The following is a 15,432-nucleotide window of genomic DNA, read 5'->3' on the forward strand; positions in this document are numbered from 1 at the left end:
CAGGGGATGAACGTCGGGAGAGTCAGAGTTTGACAATGGAGGGAACGTGAGGAAAGCGAGGAAGGGAGTTAACGTTTGTCGAGTACCTGCTACGTGCCGGGCATCTAACTGAACACACCTGGTGGTGTAGAGGTCTTGGAACGTGGAATTGGCAGTTTGGGTTCGTTGCGTCCTGTTAGGATGCTTGCACTAGGCAGGGGATGAAAGGTGTAAGCTGGGGGCACTATCTAATTGCCCGGGAAACTATGATGGTTAAGTGGAAAATGTGAATCATCTCCATTGACAAAAGGGTCCGGCTTGCTCTCCAGTCGGGTTCCCAGCTCCAACCCTGCTGGGCAATGTGCTCCCTGGTGAGATTACTGGAGAATCAGTAATAGCCCTTCCTCTGAATGAGTCTGAGGCACCCTTCTAGTACCTTCCGTGTTAGTTTCAAGGAAGATAACTGAGAATAAATGTTAAAGACAGCTTTTGTTGACGTTCCTAATTTGTTTTCTACTTTACCATGCCTCCCCATCACAAACGGTCCCATGTTCTCCTCTGATTCCCCACCGGCTCCATACCTTACCATCAGCCCATAATCTCCAGGAGTACCTCTGTGGAAACATTGCCAGGGCACCTAGGCGGCTCAGTCGGTTAAGAATCCCACTTCGGCTCAGGTCATGATCTCACATTTCGTGGGTGAACTCATGTCGGGCTCTGTGCTGACAGCTCAGAGCCTGGAGCCTGCTTCGGATTCTGTGTCTCCCTCTCTCTCTGCCCCTCCCCTGCTTGCACTCTCTCTCTCTTTCAAAAATAAATAAACATTTTTAAAGAAGAAGAAGGAGAAGAAGAAACATTGCCTGTTCAGGCAAGTCTGACGCCTGGATACGATGGCCCTAGATCTGTGACCTCTTATTCATGCCTGTCTTTATCCATTGAACTCATTGTATAAAGTGTCATTTGACTACAAACCACTGACTTGAGAGGATTTTTTTTTTTTTAGAGAGAGAGAGAATCTTTTTTTAAATATATCATTTAATGCTTATGTATTTATTTTGAGAGAGAGAGAACAAGTCGGGGAGAGGGACAGAAGAAGAAGGGAAGAATCCGAAGCAGGTTCCACGCTGTCAGTGCAGAGCCCAACGCAGGGCTCGATCCCACAACTCTGGGATCCTGACCTGAGCCGAAATCAAGAGTCAGACACTTAACCAACTGAGCCAACTAGGTGCCCCCTGAGATGATTAAATTGTCTTGTCCTGTTGTATTATCTTCTGTTATGAATGTATGCTTTGCCTCTGGAACCAAATTAATATGAAGTTCGAAGATGGTGTCATCCTGCTTAAGAATTCCCAGAGCACCAGTAAACCCCCGTTTTACTTGAGCCAGAATATCCACCCGTCCAGCGAAGAGTTCAACCTTTCGGACTTGGCCCCAACCTCCGGTCAGCTCCCACCTACATTGGAACCAGGGTGTCAGGGAAAGTAGGCTCCCTCTCCATTCTCAGCCAATTCAAAGAAAATAAAATATTTGCCCAGCCATTAAAAAGGGATTGACATCAGTGGGAAATAAAAACTGCAAATCTGAGATAACAGAAATGGCTCAATGTCACCAAGTCCCTATAGAAAGTCTCCTAGTTTCCACGCTCTGAAGGCGTAATACTGAATGTTACCCTGTTAGGATTTAGAGCATTCTGCCTGAGTGTCTAAGAAAATATCTCCTGGGCTCTAACCATCCAGCTAGCAGATTGGGCGACTTGGAAGTCCAAAACAGACTGGTACACAGTAGAAGCACATACATGCCCCTACACGTGTAAACACACACAGCCATACACACTTGTGTCTGAGAAGAGAAGACCTTAAGGCCTTAGGGCATTCATACCAAATTATGCAAAAAATAAATCCAGCAAACACTTCTGAGCACCTACTATGAACTACTAGTGCTGTAGGGAGATATAAAAGATAAAAACAGGGGCGCCTGGGTGGCTCAGTCGGTTAAGCATCCGACTTCAGCTCAGGTCACGATCTCGCAGTCCGTGAGTTCGAGCCCCGCGTCGGGCTCTGGGCTGATGGCTCGGAGCCTGGAGCCTGCTTCCGGTTCTGTGTCTCCCTTTCTCTCTTCCCCTCCCCCGTTCATGCTCTGTCACTCTCTGTCTCTAAATAAACGTTAAAAAATAAATAAATAAAAATAAAAATAAAAGATAAAAACAGGGGCACCTGGGTGGCTCAGTGGGTTACGTGAGTTCAGCTCAGGTCATGACCTCATGGTTCATGGGTTCAATCCACACGTCAGGCTCTGTGCTGATGGCTCAGAGCCTGGAGTGAGCTTCAGGTTCTGTGTATTCCTGTCTCTCTCTCTGCCCCTTACCCGCTTGTGTGCTTGCTCTCTCTCTCTCTCTCTCTCAAAAATAAATAAACATTTTTTAAATAAATGATAAAAATAATGATTTTAGAGATTGTCTCCTACAATTCTCATTGTATAGATAAAGAAACAAACCAGGGAGATGAGTTTACTGACCTAGGGCTGAGCCCAAACTGGAATTCTCATCTCCTGTTTTCCAGTAAAATATAATCTCTAGGGGAGGAGGGAAAATTAGCCTGGGTTCTCAAAAGGTTTGCTGTCTGGTTTGGGGAGGGTGAGAGTTAGGATCAGTACCACCCTTAGACCTAAGCACAATGGGCCTCAGTTTTCAGAAAGCCCACTCTGGGCCTCCTCCAACTGCACCTCTCCCCCATAGGACAAGAAGTCGGAGAAGCCAAAGGAATACCCGACAAGGAGCCCACTTTCCCCCATGCTTGGGTACCTAGGACCCCAGAATTCCCTTCCTACTTGGCCCCATGCTCACTTCCAAGGCCCGTATGGCCTCTTATTCTCAAAGGGTGGGCCAAGGTATGTCTAGTCCCAAGGAGCAGCCAGGGGTAGGGTAGGGTTCAGGCAGCAGGTAGGGTGAGATGAACATGTGAAACCTAAGGGAATGAAGCCAAGAACCAGGAATGGGAAGAGAGGGTGGAACAAGTTCCATATTTGTATGGCAACTTGGCTGCCATATTCCTGCTCAGGATCTCCAGGAGTCTGGGAATTCTCCCTTTGAATCTAGCCTACAAGGTCATCATGAAGATATGTTCATCAAGGGAGGAGGGTAGTAATATTTAATAGGTTGCTTGCTTGGCATATAACTTACTGGTATTTCAATGAATGCTATGTAAGCCTCCAGTTGTATTTTGAAACTGTGCCCCTTAATTCTTAGGAGTAGGATAGAAATGAAGACAGACTGACTACCCAAAATGTTGGAAATGACTGGAAGGCAGTAGGAGATAGCACTGAAAGTCCTGGACTGGGAATCAGAACAGCTGAGTTCTAAGCTCTGCTCTGTCACATAAAAGTTTCTTATCTCAGGGAAAAGCTACTCTCAACCCTCAACCTTTCTTATATGATGCCTGGCTTGATTATGCCTACCTTGCCTAATAATATATAAGTGTATCAAACCATCACATTGTATCCCTTAAACTTGTACAATGTTATGTGTCACCGATACCCCCAAAATCTGGAAGGAAACGGGAATAAGAACCATTGAGTTAGAGGTTTGAACCAATCTCTCTGCTAAAAATGAGAAGACAGGAATAGAGAAGAGAGAAAGGAGCTGGGGTAGAGCAAGGACGCAAATATCTGGCTAAAGGGTCTGGACATAATTTTGTAGGCCATGGGGTATCGTTAATAATTTTCGTGAGATATTATTAGAACTAGGCACAAGAAGGATCACTCTATTAACAATATATAAGATGATTTGGAGAGAGGAGAGAGTGGAGAGACCAATTAGGACAAGGTCTTAACTGTGCATGCCTGAAGTTTCAGGATCATAACATTTTTCACCATCAAATGGACAGAACTTTTAAAAAATTGATTATATCCATTTGTGCCATAGCGTGGGGGAAATAGGCATTCTCAAATTCTGCTGGTGGGGGTATAAATTGGTAGAGCCATTTTGGAGGACAATTTGGCCTTATCTATCAAAATTTAAAATCAGCTCACCATCTGGTGTAGAAAATTCTATATATAATACACTTTTGCTTATCCCTTTTTTTCTTTTTCTTTCTTTCTTTCTTTCTTTCCTTCTTCCTTCCTTCCTTCCTTCCTTTCTTTCTTTTCTTTCTTTCTTTCTTTCTTTCTTTCTTTCTTTCTTTCTTTTTCCTTTTATTTTCCTTCAGTTTTTGATGTTGTTATCGTTTTTTAGTTAGGCTTAATTCAGATAGGTAAATTCAGTAATTTAATCAGGTAAAATTCACCTTTTTTAAAGTTTACACTTTAATTAGTTTTGGAAAATTTGTAAACTCCTATAGCCACCACCATGTTCAAGACATAGAACATTTCTGTTACCCTAAAATTTTCCCTTATGCCTGCTTGCAGTTTACCCCAACTCTATCCCAATCCCTGAAAACCATTGATCTAATTTCTGCTTCTAGAGCTTTGCCTTTCCCAGAATTTCATATACAAGAAATGATACAGTAGACTTGGTGTCTGGTTTCTTTTACTTATCATAACGTCTCTGAGATTCATCTACCTTGTTACATGTATTGGTTCCTTTCTATTGCTAATGAGTATTCCATAATGGTTGTACCACAGTTTGTTTATCCATTCACCATTTGATGGACATTTTGGTTGTTTTCAGTTTATCGTTTCAGGGGGTTGTTTTGCTTGGAGTTGTTTTTTTTTTTTTTTTTTTTGGTTTGTTTTTGTTTTTAAACTGTTTTCTTAATGTTTATTTATTTTTGAGAGAGAGAGAGACAGAGCGTGAGCAGGGGAGGGGCAGAGAGAGGGGGAGACACAGAATCGGAAGCAGGCTCCAGGCTCTGAGCTGTCAGCACAGAGCTTGACATGGGGCTTGAACTCATGAACTGCGAGATCATGACTGGAGCCCAAGTCGGTTGCTTAACCAACTGAACCACCCAGGCAGCCCTTGCTTTTTTGTTTTTTGTTTGTTTTTGGGTGCTTGTTTGTTTGTTTGTTTTTGGCTTGTATGAATTCAGCTGCTATCAGTGTTTATTTCCAGGTCTTCATGTGAACATATGTTTTCATTTGTCTTGGGCACATATCTAGGAATTGAACTCCTAGGTTATGTAATAATTGTATATGTAACTTTAGAAGAAACTGCCCAATTGTCTTCCAGAGTGGGTATAGTTTACATTCTCACCAAATGTATGAGAGTTCCAGTCGTTGCAGATCCTTGTCAGCACTTGGCTTTGGTCAGTCCGTTTAATGTGGTAGCGTATGGAGTGATATCTCCTTGTGGTCGTAATTGGCATTTTCCTAATGACTAACAACCCTGAGCACCTTTTCATGTGCTTATTTGCCATTGATATTTCTTTTTTGGTGAAGAAACTCTTCAAATCTGTCACTCATTTTTTAAAAAAAAATTTTAATGTCTATTAATTTATTTTAAGAGGGGAGGGAAGGGCAGACTCGGTCCCATGAACCAAGAGATCATGACATGAGCTGAAATCAAAAGTCAGATGCTCAGCCAACTGAGCCATCCAGGTGCCCCAAATCTTTTACTCATTTTATAATTGGAACATTTGTCTTATCACCAAGTTGTAAGTACCGTTATAAATCCTGCATACAAATCCTTTTGTGGATTAGTATTTTGAAAATATTTCTTCCTAGTCCATAACCTATCTTTTAATTCTCTTAACAGTATCTGTCAAAAAGCAGAAGTTTTTAAATTTGATGAAGTCCAATTTTTATTTACTCCTTTTTTTGTGTCCTATGTAAGAAATCTTCACATAGGGGTGCCTGGGTGGCTCATTCGGTTAAGCACCTGACTCTTGGTTTGGGCTCAGGCCATGATCTCACAGTTTCATGGTTCAAACCCCACATCGGGCTCTGTGCTGACAGTGTGGAGCCTGCTTGGGATTCTCTCTCTCTCTGTCTCTCTGCCCCTCCCCTGCTCTCTCTCTCTCTCAAAATTAAAAGAAAAAAACTTTGTGGGTTTGAATGGCAATTAGAAAACGGATGAGACATATTCTGGATGCTAAATCCACTGATGAAATATAAAGAAAGAAAAGAATAAAAGACGGACGATTCAGAGACTCTAAGGCTACATACGTAAGGAGAGATGAAGGGAAGTCAGTTGGACAGGCTGGATTAGGGGGAAAGATCATGGGGGGCTGAGCGGTTGGCTGTGGAGGCCGGCCAGCACCCAGGGAGCAACGTTAACACAAGCAGTGGGCAGTGAGGGTGAGCTGAGGCTTGGGAGATAAGGCAGGTAGGGCTCAAAATACAGATACGGAAATCATTTGCACAGAGCTGTTAGCTACAGATGTGCGAGTGAATGGCTGTGTCTGGGAAGACAGGCGAGAAGAAAAGAAGAGGGCCGAGGACAGGCCCCCAAGAGAGAGCTTCATTATGGAAAAGCTGAAAAGGAATGAAAAAAGTCAGAGAAAGACTCTGAGGGAAAGGCCTGGGGGAAAGTTTCAGAAGGGAATGGTCCGTGTCAGAAACAACAAGGACTGAGAAAAATCTCTTTGGACCTGATGATGTGGTCATGAAAAAGAGACTTGCCACTGAAATGGTGGGGGAGAGGGGCAAACAACTAGGGTAAAAGAATGAGCTGCTTGGGAAATAATGGCGGCCACAGTGAAGGGTACACAGCAGAGCTGAGACCTATTTTAGGACAGATAAGACTGAGCATCCCTGGAGACAGGAGGGAAGGTGTCTGAAGACAGTGAGGGAATAAAGAAGTGCAAGGGAGGGATCACCGAGTACAGTCTCAGAGCTTAGAGGAGATGGAACCAAGAGGAACACGCACTTCTTTTGAAAAGGCAGATCCAGTGCCCAATGTATCAGCAGAAGGGCTTAATGAAATCATATTACAGTAAGGAGGGAATGCATGCTCCTCTCTCAATAAATGTAGAAAAACATACAGCATGTTGGGGTTATAACGTTAAATGGGGAAATAAAACCTAAATATAAAATGGTTTATGGGCTAATATAAAACAATATATATGACTGGAAAGGAATTGTGCAATACTTAAGATTGCTGTAGTAAGATGAGGGATTATGAGCATTTTACCCTTCGATGTTGTTGTTCCATTTGTCTTGTCGATAAAACTGTTTGGAATGTCTTCCTCCAAGAGAAGATGATCATGGGCCAAGATGGAGGCTTTACGTGGTCTCTAAAGTGTTTCTCACTCTTCAACACCACAAGTCGCAATTTGGGGTGACAGAATTTGAACTTTAAATGTGAAAATCCAGGGGCACCTGGGTGGCTCAGTCGGTTGAGCATCCGACATTCGCTCAGGTCATGATCTTACAGCTCGTGGGTTCGAGCCCCACGTCAGGCTCCGTGCTGACAGCTCAGAGCCTGGAGTCTGCTTCGGATTCTGTGTCTCCCTCTCTCTCTGCCCCTCCTCTTCTTGTGCTCTCTCTCTCTCGCAAAAATGAATAAATATTTTTTTAAAAAGTTTTTTAATAAATAAGTAAATAAATGTGAAAATCCAAAAAAAAGGAAAAGATCGGCATGAGCTACAGTAGGTAGGAAAGGGGTCACAGACAGCATGGGGCTTAAGTTGGGTCTTGAGCGATGGGAACAATGGATAACATTTGTTTAAAAAAAAAAAAAGAGATGGGGCACCTGGGTGGCTCAGTCAGTTAAGCATCCAACTTTTGGTTTTGGCTCAGGTCATGATCTCAGGGTTCATGGGATTGAGCCCTAAGATGGGCTCCACCTTGACAGCATGGAGCCTGCTTAGGATTCTCTCTCTTCCTCTCTCTGCCCTCTCCCCACTCCCATGTGTTCTCTCTCTCAAAATAAATAAATCAATCTTAAAAAGGGAGAGAGCAGGAGAGAGGGGATTACAGAGGAGAGAAAAGTAGAAAGGCAAGGCAAGACAGTAGAAATTAGCAGAATGTGGGCAGGGGCCACTTGCCTATCTGGAAGAAAAGCTATTTAGAAGGAATTTGGGGACAAAAGAGCAAATAGGTAGGATCTGATGAGCTTGTAGCAAGCAAAGAGTTTAGACCTGCCATGATCTAAACTAAAGATAGGTTTCCCCCGCTATTCAAAAGTAGGGCGCTCCTATGAAACCTTTCTTAAATAGAAATAGCACAAAGTGGAGAGTATATCCCACTTTCTGAAAGTTGGAAAGACATACATTAGTACAATAACAACTATTTTCATAAAAGTGAAAATGTTCTTTGGATTTCTTTCATTAGCAAAAACAGGTACTAATATAAGTCTTTTACAAAAGCGAAGTGGCCTAATGTGAACTTGCAGAAAGTGTAGGATACTTGTCATTACAAGGACTTCCTGCCTATCAAAAGGGAAGGAAGCCTTTGGAGGGAGTGACATTGTCAAAGCACCCATGACCATAAGTATAATGTTTAAAACCAGGGTGCTTGTCCTGGATGGAATGGGCTGGAAATGTCTGTCCCTCTTGCACAGTTTAGTAGCCATCATGGCAAGTGAGACTGTTCTTGAAGCACAATCCTGACCTTGCCTCTCTGTCTGTTGCAGTTTCCCCTAAAATCCTTCCCCCCCAACACACAAGCTGCCACTGACCAACTGGCTAAGTCCTCTGCCCACACTCTCCATGGTCATTTCCCACTATAGCCCCACACCCAGCAGCTCCCTGAGGCATGCCAAAAATCCACATTAGAATCACGGCAACAGTTGGTGAAAGCTGTTTTTAGAATCACCCTCATTCTCTGGCATTCTACTAACTCCAACTCACATATGACTGTGTTCTCAAACTCAGGGGCTCTGGCTCAAATTCAGAATGAGAAAAATGATAGTCGTCTAGCTCAGTCTCTTATTCTTCCGTCTTGTCGTGAGTTCGACCAACTACATGAGTAAATAAACCAAACCCATACTAACTATGTATCTGTCCTGATGACCCTGATTCTCTAGAAAACCCCTTCTTCCCTCAAAGCCCTCAATGGACACCCTTGCTAGAAGAGATCTCTGCTCTTGAACTTCTTGGAATTGCGGGCAGAGCATCGCTTCTCCAGAAAGCCTTCCTTGATCTGCCAGAGCTGGCTTTGTTGCCCTTCCTCTGGGCTGCCATAAGTCCCCGTGATGCCCCTGTCACGGCACTGACCACACAGGATAAGACTCCATGTGTCTCTGAGTCCTTCAAGGGCAGAGACCTTCTCATTCGCAACTATTTATTCCCTAGTGTCTAGTGCGGTGCATGGCAGGTTTTAGGGCTCAACTCATGCTTGTTGAATGAATAAGTAGAAGTACAAGTTTCCAAGCCAGCCTCTTCCCTCACCTCATGCCTCCCTGCACTCCAATGAACAATTCACCTAATTAATCAATTAGGTTAACTCAGCAAACTACCCTAAGGGGAGCATGAGTGTCCCCAATTCTTTGGTGCCCGGGCCAGAAGGGATACACTGACAGAGAACTTCTCCGACCTCAAAGGACGTCCAGAAATGCCAGATTCCTCTACTCTACACTATGAAACACCAATGGAGACTGCATGAAAAATATAAAAGGTCACTTCAGGTATGACATTACCTTGGTCGTACACAGAATTCAGTAGGCTATGGTCATTGGCTGCAGCAAACATTTATTAAATTTAGTCAACCAAGACTCTTCACAGAAATAGAGGAAAAACACGATCTCTGCCCTTTAGGAAATGACAATCTCCAAACAATAAAATATGCTTACAAAATTTGAATTTTATAGGCTCTGGATGAAGAGCATTGGATTGTGAGAAGCTGGGTAAAATTATCTGCCCACGAACAACTGTGTGTGGAACTCCTCTGCCCTTTAAAAAGGCAAGTTAAGAAATTTCTAGACCGGCGTTGTCTACAAGATGGAAAGTTTCTGGGACATTGGAAGTGTTCCATAAATCTGTGCCATCCAGTGAAGAAGCCACTAGCCACAAATGGCTCTGGAGCCCTTTAAGTGTGGCTAGTGTAACCAAGGAGCTCAATTTTTAATGTTTAAAAAAATTTTTTTTAATGGCTTCGTGGATTCAACACACTATTTTTTTTTTAAACGTTTATTTGTTTTTGAGAGGGACAGAGACAGACAGAGCATGAGCAGGGGAGGGGCAGAGAGAGAGAGGGAGACAGAGAATCCCAAGCAGGTTCCACGCTATCAGCAGAGAGCCTGATGCAGGGCTCGAACTCACAAACTGTGAGATGGTGACCTGAGCTGAAACCAAGGGTCAGATGCCACCCAGGCGCCCCACAGACACAACTTTCTACACCAGAGTTTTCTCATTTGTAAAATGGGAATAATCATAACTACCTCGTACCACCCCATAGCACCCTCTAATCTTCTGAGCATCAACTTGAACTTCGGGGTTTGGGTGTGATGGGCTTGTCTGCCTGAGATTCAGACCAGAATCGAATGCAGCCACCATCTCCTGTGACCATAGATGTCTGAGGGACTCCCGTGTACAGCACAGATTTGCCACCAGGTGAGGAAAAACTAAGACATCTGCCGATAAAACAGCTATAGTGAAGACAAACACTTCATAAATATAGATACAAAACTTTGAAAACTCCCCTTCACGCTTCAGATAAAATCCATTGCTCAGCACGCCCTGCAAAGGTTCTCAGACTCCTGCACGAGAAGTCCAGCCTGGGAGGACGGTCCTCTGGTGGCCCCAGCACCTGCTCCTCTCCCACAGCCCCTTGTCCTTCACCCACCATTGATTCGAAGCGCTCCTCCTCATGCCAGCCCTCCCTGACTGCTCCATTCCCATCTAAGAAGCCATTTCCCTTAGCCTCTTATTCCTGAGCACCTACTGCTCACAACTGCATGCTTCATTCTGCCTTCGGTTTCATGTCTATTTTGCCACTAAACCGTAATCTCCCTGAGGACGGACACTATTACTTCTTGTTAAGAGAGGAGTTTTTACACGATGGCTGATTGCTCAGACTCGGGCCAGGACTCTCTGTATTTGTGTTACATCTCCACTACTTGTTAGCTATGACACATTAGCCCCTTTGTGCCTCGGTGTCCTCATCTAGAGGATGGAACAATAATAATAACTCCCTCACGAAGCTGTATGAAGATTAAATGAATCGGTATACATAAAACTCTTAGAAAAGAGCGTAGCACATTGGCAAGCTTTACGTCAGTGTTAGTGTTAGTTAGTAGTACCCATGGCCACTATTTGGTCAATGCCTGGTACAGGGTCCAGCACAAAATAGGGTCTCAGTAAATGAATGGATGAATGAATGAATGCATTTCCATCAGACTACTACAGTGATGTTTTTACATTTTTTTAATATTTATTTTTGAGAGAGAGAGAGAGAGCAGGGGAGGGGCAAAGAGAGAGGGAGACACAAAATCCAAAGCAGGCTCCAGGCTCCGAGCTGTCAGCACAGAGCCTGACACGGGGCTCAGGGCTCGAACTCACCAACTGTGAGATCGTGACCTGAGCCAAAGTCAGACACTTAACCGCCAAGCCACCCAGGCGTCCCTGTTTGTTTGTTTTTTTTAATACTATAGTAATGTTTTGATCTTTTTCCTTCTGACCCCTTTCTGCCAGGTTGAAGCATTGACAATAATCTCTCAAAGCATGCTAAGTAACTATGATAGTGACTGGTCAATTTCTGATTAATGTGATTTTTCTTGTTTTTAAAGACACAGACACCAAGTTAATGAAGTACCTGTTCCCAGCTTCTGAGAGTTTTTAAAAATATTATACAATGACTTTGCAATACCCACAAAGTAATCTTCTGATGTTCAGTATTCATCCTGTTGACACGATGAATATATTCGGAGTTTCATGATCTGCTAGTCTTGTATTTCTGGAGATAAGTTCTACTTAGCCATGGTATAGTTTGGAACACTGGGTTTAGATGAAGACAGACCTGACTTTAAATACTGGTTTACCATTCATTCGATAACCATGTAACTTTGGCCGTGACTTTTCCGAGCCTTGGTTTCCTCACCTAAAAATGGAAATGTTAGTAGAATACCTACCTCATCGTGTTGTATGAAAAGAAGTTAAAAAATTGGGTCCCTCAGTAGTGTTATTGGCAGTAATAATATACCATGATAATTATTATTGTTCCGTACTTTGCTGGAATTTTATTTAAGAATTTTGTAACTAGATTCAAAAAATGAAACTGGCTTCTAATGGAATCTTTAAGGAATTTTCCTTGTCAGTGTTAAGAATAGCACCTACTTAGCTCACAGAATTAAAATGGGATCATGACATAGCTCTCATTTTTCTAAAAAGAACTTTAATTTTTTATTACACATTGTAGAAAAGGTAGGAGATACAGGGAATCAAGTTTATGAATATTAAAATTATCTATAGTCTCACTTAACCAGAAGAAGCATTGTTAACATTAGACTCTATGCTCTCCCAAGCATTTAAATGCATAAATGTGTGTACATACATACCCACATTATCATGCTGATAAAAAATTAGGATCGGGCTGTACACAAAATTTGTTGCACTAAACACTATATTATGAACGTCTTTTTACCTTAATAGGTAATACTCCCCAAACTCCCATCATTTTTAATGGAGGCATTGTATTCCAAAATACTAACCTATCATAAGTTGTTCAGCACACTCCCTAATGTTGGACAATTAGGTGGTTTCCTTCATACGTAATGCTGCCTCAGACATCGTGCTAGGTATTTCTATTGGCCCACGATCCACCCTCCACCCTTCTCCACCATGCTGTTTGCTTCGAGAAGCGAGACTTTGCAAGACTGCCTCATTGGGCTTCCTCCCTCTCTGGCTTCCGATGCATCTGGCCAGTGTGGGAGGGGGTGGGGGTGGATAACACCAGCAAGAAATCTGATCATGGAAAAGGAACCAAGGGTGTTTATTCCCCCAGCTCCCACCCTGAAAATACTACTAGTTGGCCGTGTCCTCAAGCATAAGAGCTAGAATGCATCTGGTGGGAGGTTCTGTCCTATGTCTACTCCTGCCGGGTTCTTGGAACAGCTCCTTCCCTTTGTGCCTTCATGCTTAGGGTGGTATGGTGCCCCCACCACTGCTAGCCCAAGTTATGCCACCCACCTTTGTGGGTTTCCCTTGACCCTGCCTACTTCTTCATAGAGAGTCCTTCATTAAATTGTCTCCATTTATCCATTTTAAGTGTACCATCTCCTTCTTGCCAGGAACCTAACAAATATAAACAACTTTGTAAGTAAATTCCTGTATACATCTTTTATTATCATATGATATATTTCTCAAACTGGAATTATTTGATCAAAGAGCATGTGTATTTTTTTTTAATTTTTTAAATGTTTTTATTTATTTTTGAGAGAGACAGAGACAGAATGAGAGTGGGTTAGGGGCAGAGAGGGAGGGAGACACAGAATCGGAAGCAGGCCCCAGGCTCCGAGCTGTCAGCACAGAGCCCGACGCGGGGCTCGAACTCACGAGCCACGAGATCATGACCTGAGCCGAAATCAGACGCTCAACCGACTGAGCCACCCAGGCACCTCAAAGCATGTGTATTTTTAAGACCTTTTACAATATTGCCAACTTGCTCTCCAATATACCATTCCTCCAGCAGTACAGAACTTCTGCCCTCAGGCTCCTTGTCCAACTGGATATTATAATTTCTTTTCATCTTTTGCTATGTTCGTAAGCACTGCTATACTATAGAGACAGTCTCATCTATGAAAGTCTGTGTTGGGAGGAGATCAGCTAGTAATCATTGCGGTCTATTTGTTTTAGTTTTCCCTGCATAACTTTCTTGGTGTTTTATTCTATTACCTGTTACAAATTGACCGGTTAGCCCATATTTGGCCTTTAAGAATTCATTAAAATTATACCTGGTTTCATCCTACCCATGTGTAAGGATGCCACCTCTCCCCCATGCTCCGTCAAAGCTGAAATCATTTTTATGTCATGTCTTTCCATACACAACCTTGTCACTCTTTGGATTTCAGAACTTGACTTATGACTACTCTCTTTTTAATTAATAATTTATTTATTTTTTAATTTACATCCAAGTTGGTTAGCACATGGTGCAACAATGATTTTAGGAATAGATTGCTTAATGCCCCTTACCCATTTAGCCCATCCCCCCTCCCTCAACCCCTCCAGTAACCCTCTGTTTGTTCTCTATATTTAAGAGTCTCTTATGTTTTGTCCCCCTCCCTGTTTTATATTATTTTTGCTTCCCTTCCCTTATGTTCATCTGTTTTGTAACTTAAAGTCCTCAAGAGTGAAGTCATATGATGTCTTTCTCCAACTCATTTCGCTTAGCATAATACCCTCTAGTGCCATCCATGTAGTTGCAAATGGCAAGATTTCATACTTTTTGATTGCCGAGTAATACTCCATTATATATATATATATATATATATATATATATATATATATATATATATACCACATCTTCTTTATCCACGCATGTATCGATGGACATCTGGGCTCTTTTCATACTTTGGCTATTGTCGATAGTGCTGGTAAAAACACGGGGGTGTGTGTGCCCCTTGGAAACAGCATACCTGTGTCCCTTGGATAAATAACTAGCAGTGCAATTGCTGGGTCATAGGGTAGTTCTATTTTTAATTTTTTGAGAACCCTCCATACTGTTTTCCAGAGTGGCTGCACCAGTTTGCATTCCTACCGGCAGTGCAAAAGAGATCCTCTTTCTCTACATCCTCACCAACATCTGTTGTTGCTTGAGTTGTTAATTTTAGCCGTTCTGACTGGTGTGAGGTCGTATCTCATTGTGGTTTGGATTTGTATTTCCCAGATGATGAGTGGTGTTGAGCATTTTTTCATGTGTCGGTTGGCCATCTGGATGTCGTCTTTGGAGAAGTGTCTATTCATGTCTTTTGCCCATTTCTTCACTGGATTATTTGTTTTTGTTTTTGTTTTTAATTTTTTTTAATGTTTATTTATTTTTGAGACAGAGAGAGACAGAGCATGAACGGGGGAGGGGCAGAGAGAGAGGGGGAGACACAGAATCTGAAACAAGCTCCGGGCTCTGAGCGGTCAGCACAGAGCCCGACGCGGGGCTCGAACTCACGGGCCGTGAGATCATGACCTGAGCCGAAGTCGGCCGCTTAACCGACCGAGCCACCTAGGCGCCCCTGGATTATTTGTTTTTTAGGTGTTGTTTGATAAGTTCTTTATAGATTTTGGATACTAACCCTTTATCTGATATGTCGCTTTCAAATATCTTCTCCCATTCCGTCGGGTGCCTTTTAGTTTTGCTGAGACTTATGACCAGTCTCTTACTCTTGACTTATGACCAAGCTTGAGAAAAGTTACGATTTTGTAGGTTATCTGATTCTTCTTGTGACTTCCCACATCCTGAACTGAAGTGCAACTCCACATTTAATTTTTTGAAAATTTAAGTAAATCAAGAATATTTTTTTTAATTTCTTAAAAGCTTACTTATTTATTTTGAGAGCATACATGTGGAGGAGGGAGGGAGAGAAAGAGAGAAGGGGGGAGAGAGAGAAACCCAAGCAGGCTTCACGCTGTCAGCCTGGAGCCCAACAGCGCG

The 15,432-nt window shown here is 42.8% G+C and overlaps 1 protein-coding gene across 1 annotated transcript in view; it reads right to left on the bottom strand.

Annotated features, from left to right (window-relative positions):
- The window catches only part of KIAA1549 (KIAA1549 ortholog), a 168,563-nt gene that overhangs the window by 148,612 nt on the left and 4,519 nt on the right, over positions 1-15,432 (bottom strand). The window contains exons 2-3 of the mRNA XM_053896747.1: positions 1,273-1,432; positions 87-189 (exon numbers count right to left, since the gene is read on the bottom strand). Of these exons, the coding sequence (XP_053752722.1) occupies positions 87-189; positions 1,273-1,432 (263 nt within the window). The remainder of the gene's footprint in view (positions 1-86; positions 190-1,272; positions 1,433-15,432) is intronic.

The sequence above is a fragment of the Panthera pardus genome, unplaced genomic scaffold, assembly GCF_024362965.1.
Source record: "Panthera pardus isolate Hobbes unplaced genomic scaffold, ASM2436296v1 HiC_scaffold_8, whole genome shotgun sequence".
In the NCBI taxonomy this organism is placed as follows: domain Eukaryota; kingdom Metazoa; phylum Chordata; class Mammalia; order Carnivora; family Felidae; genus Panthera; species Panthera pardus.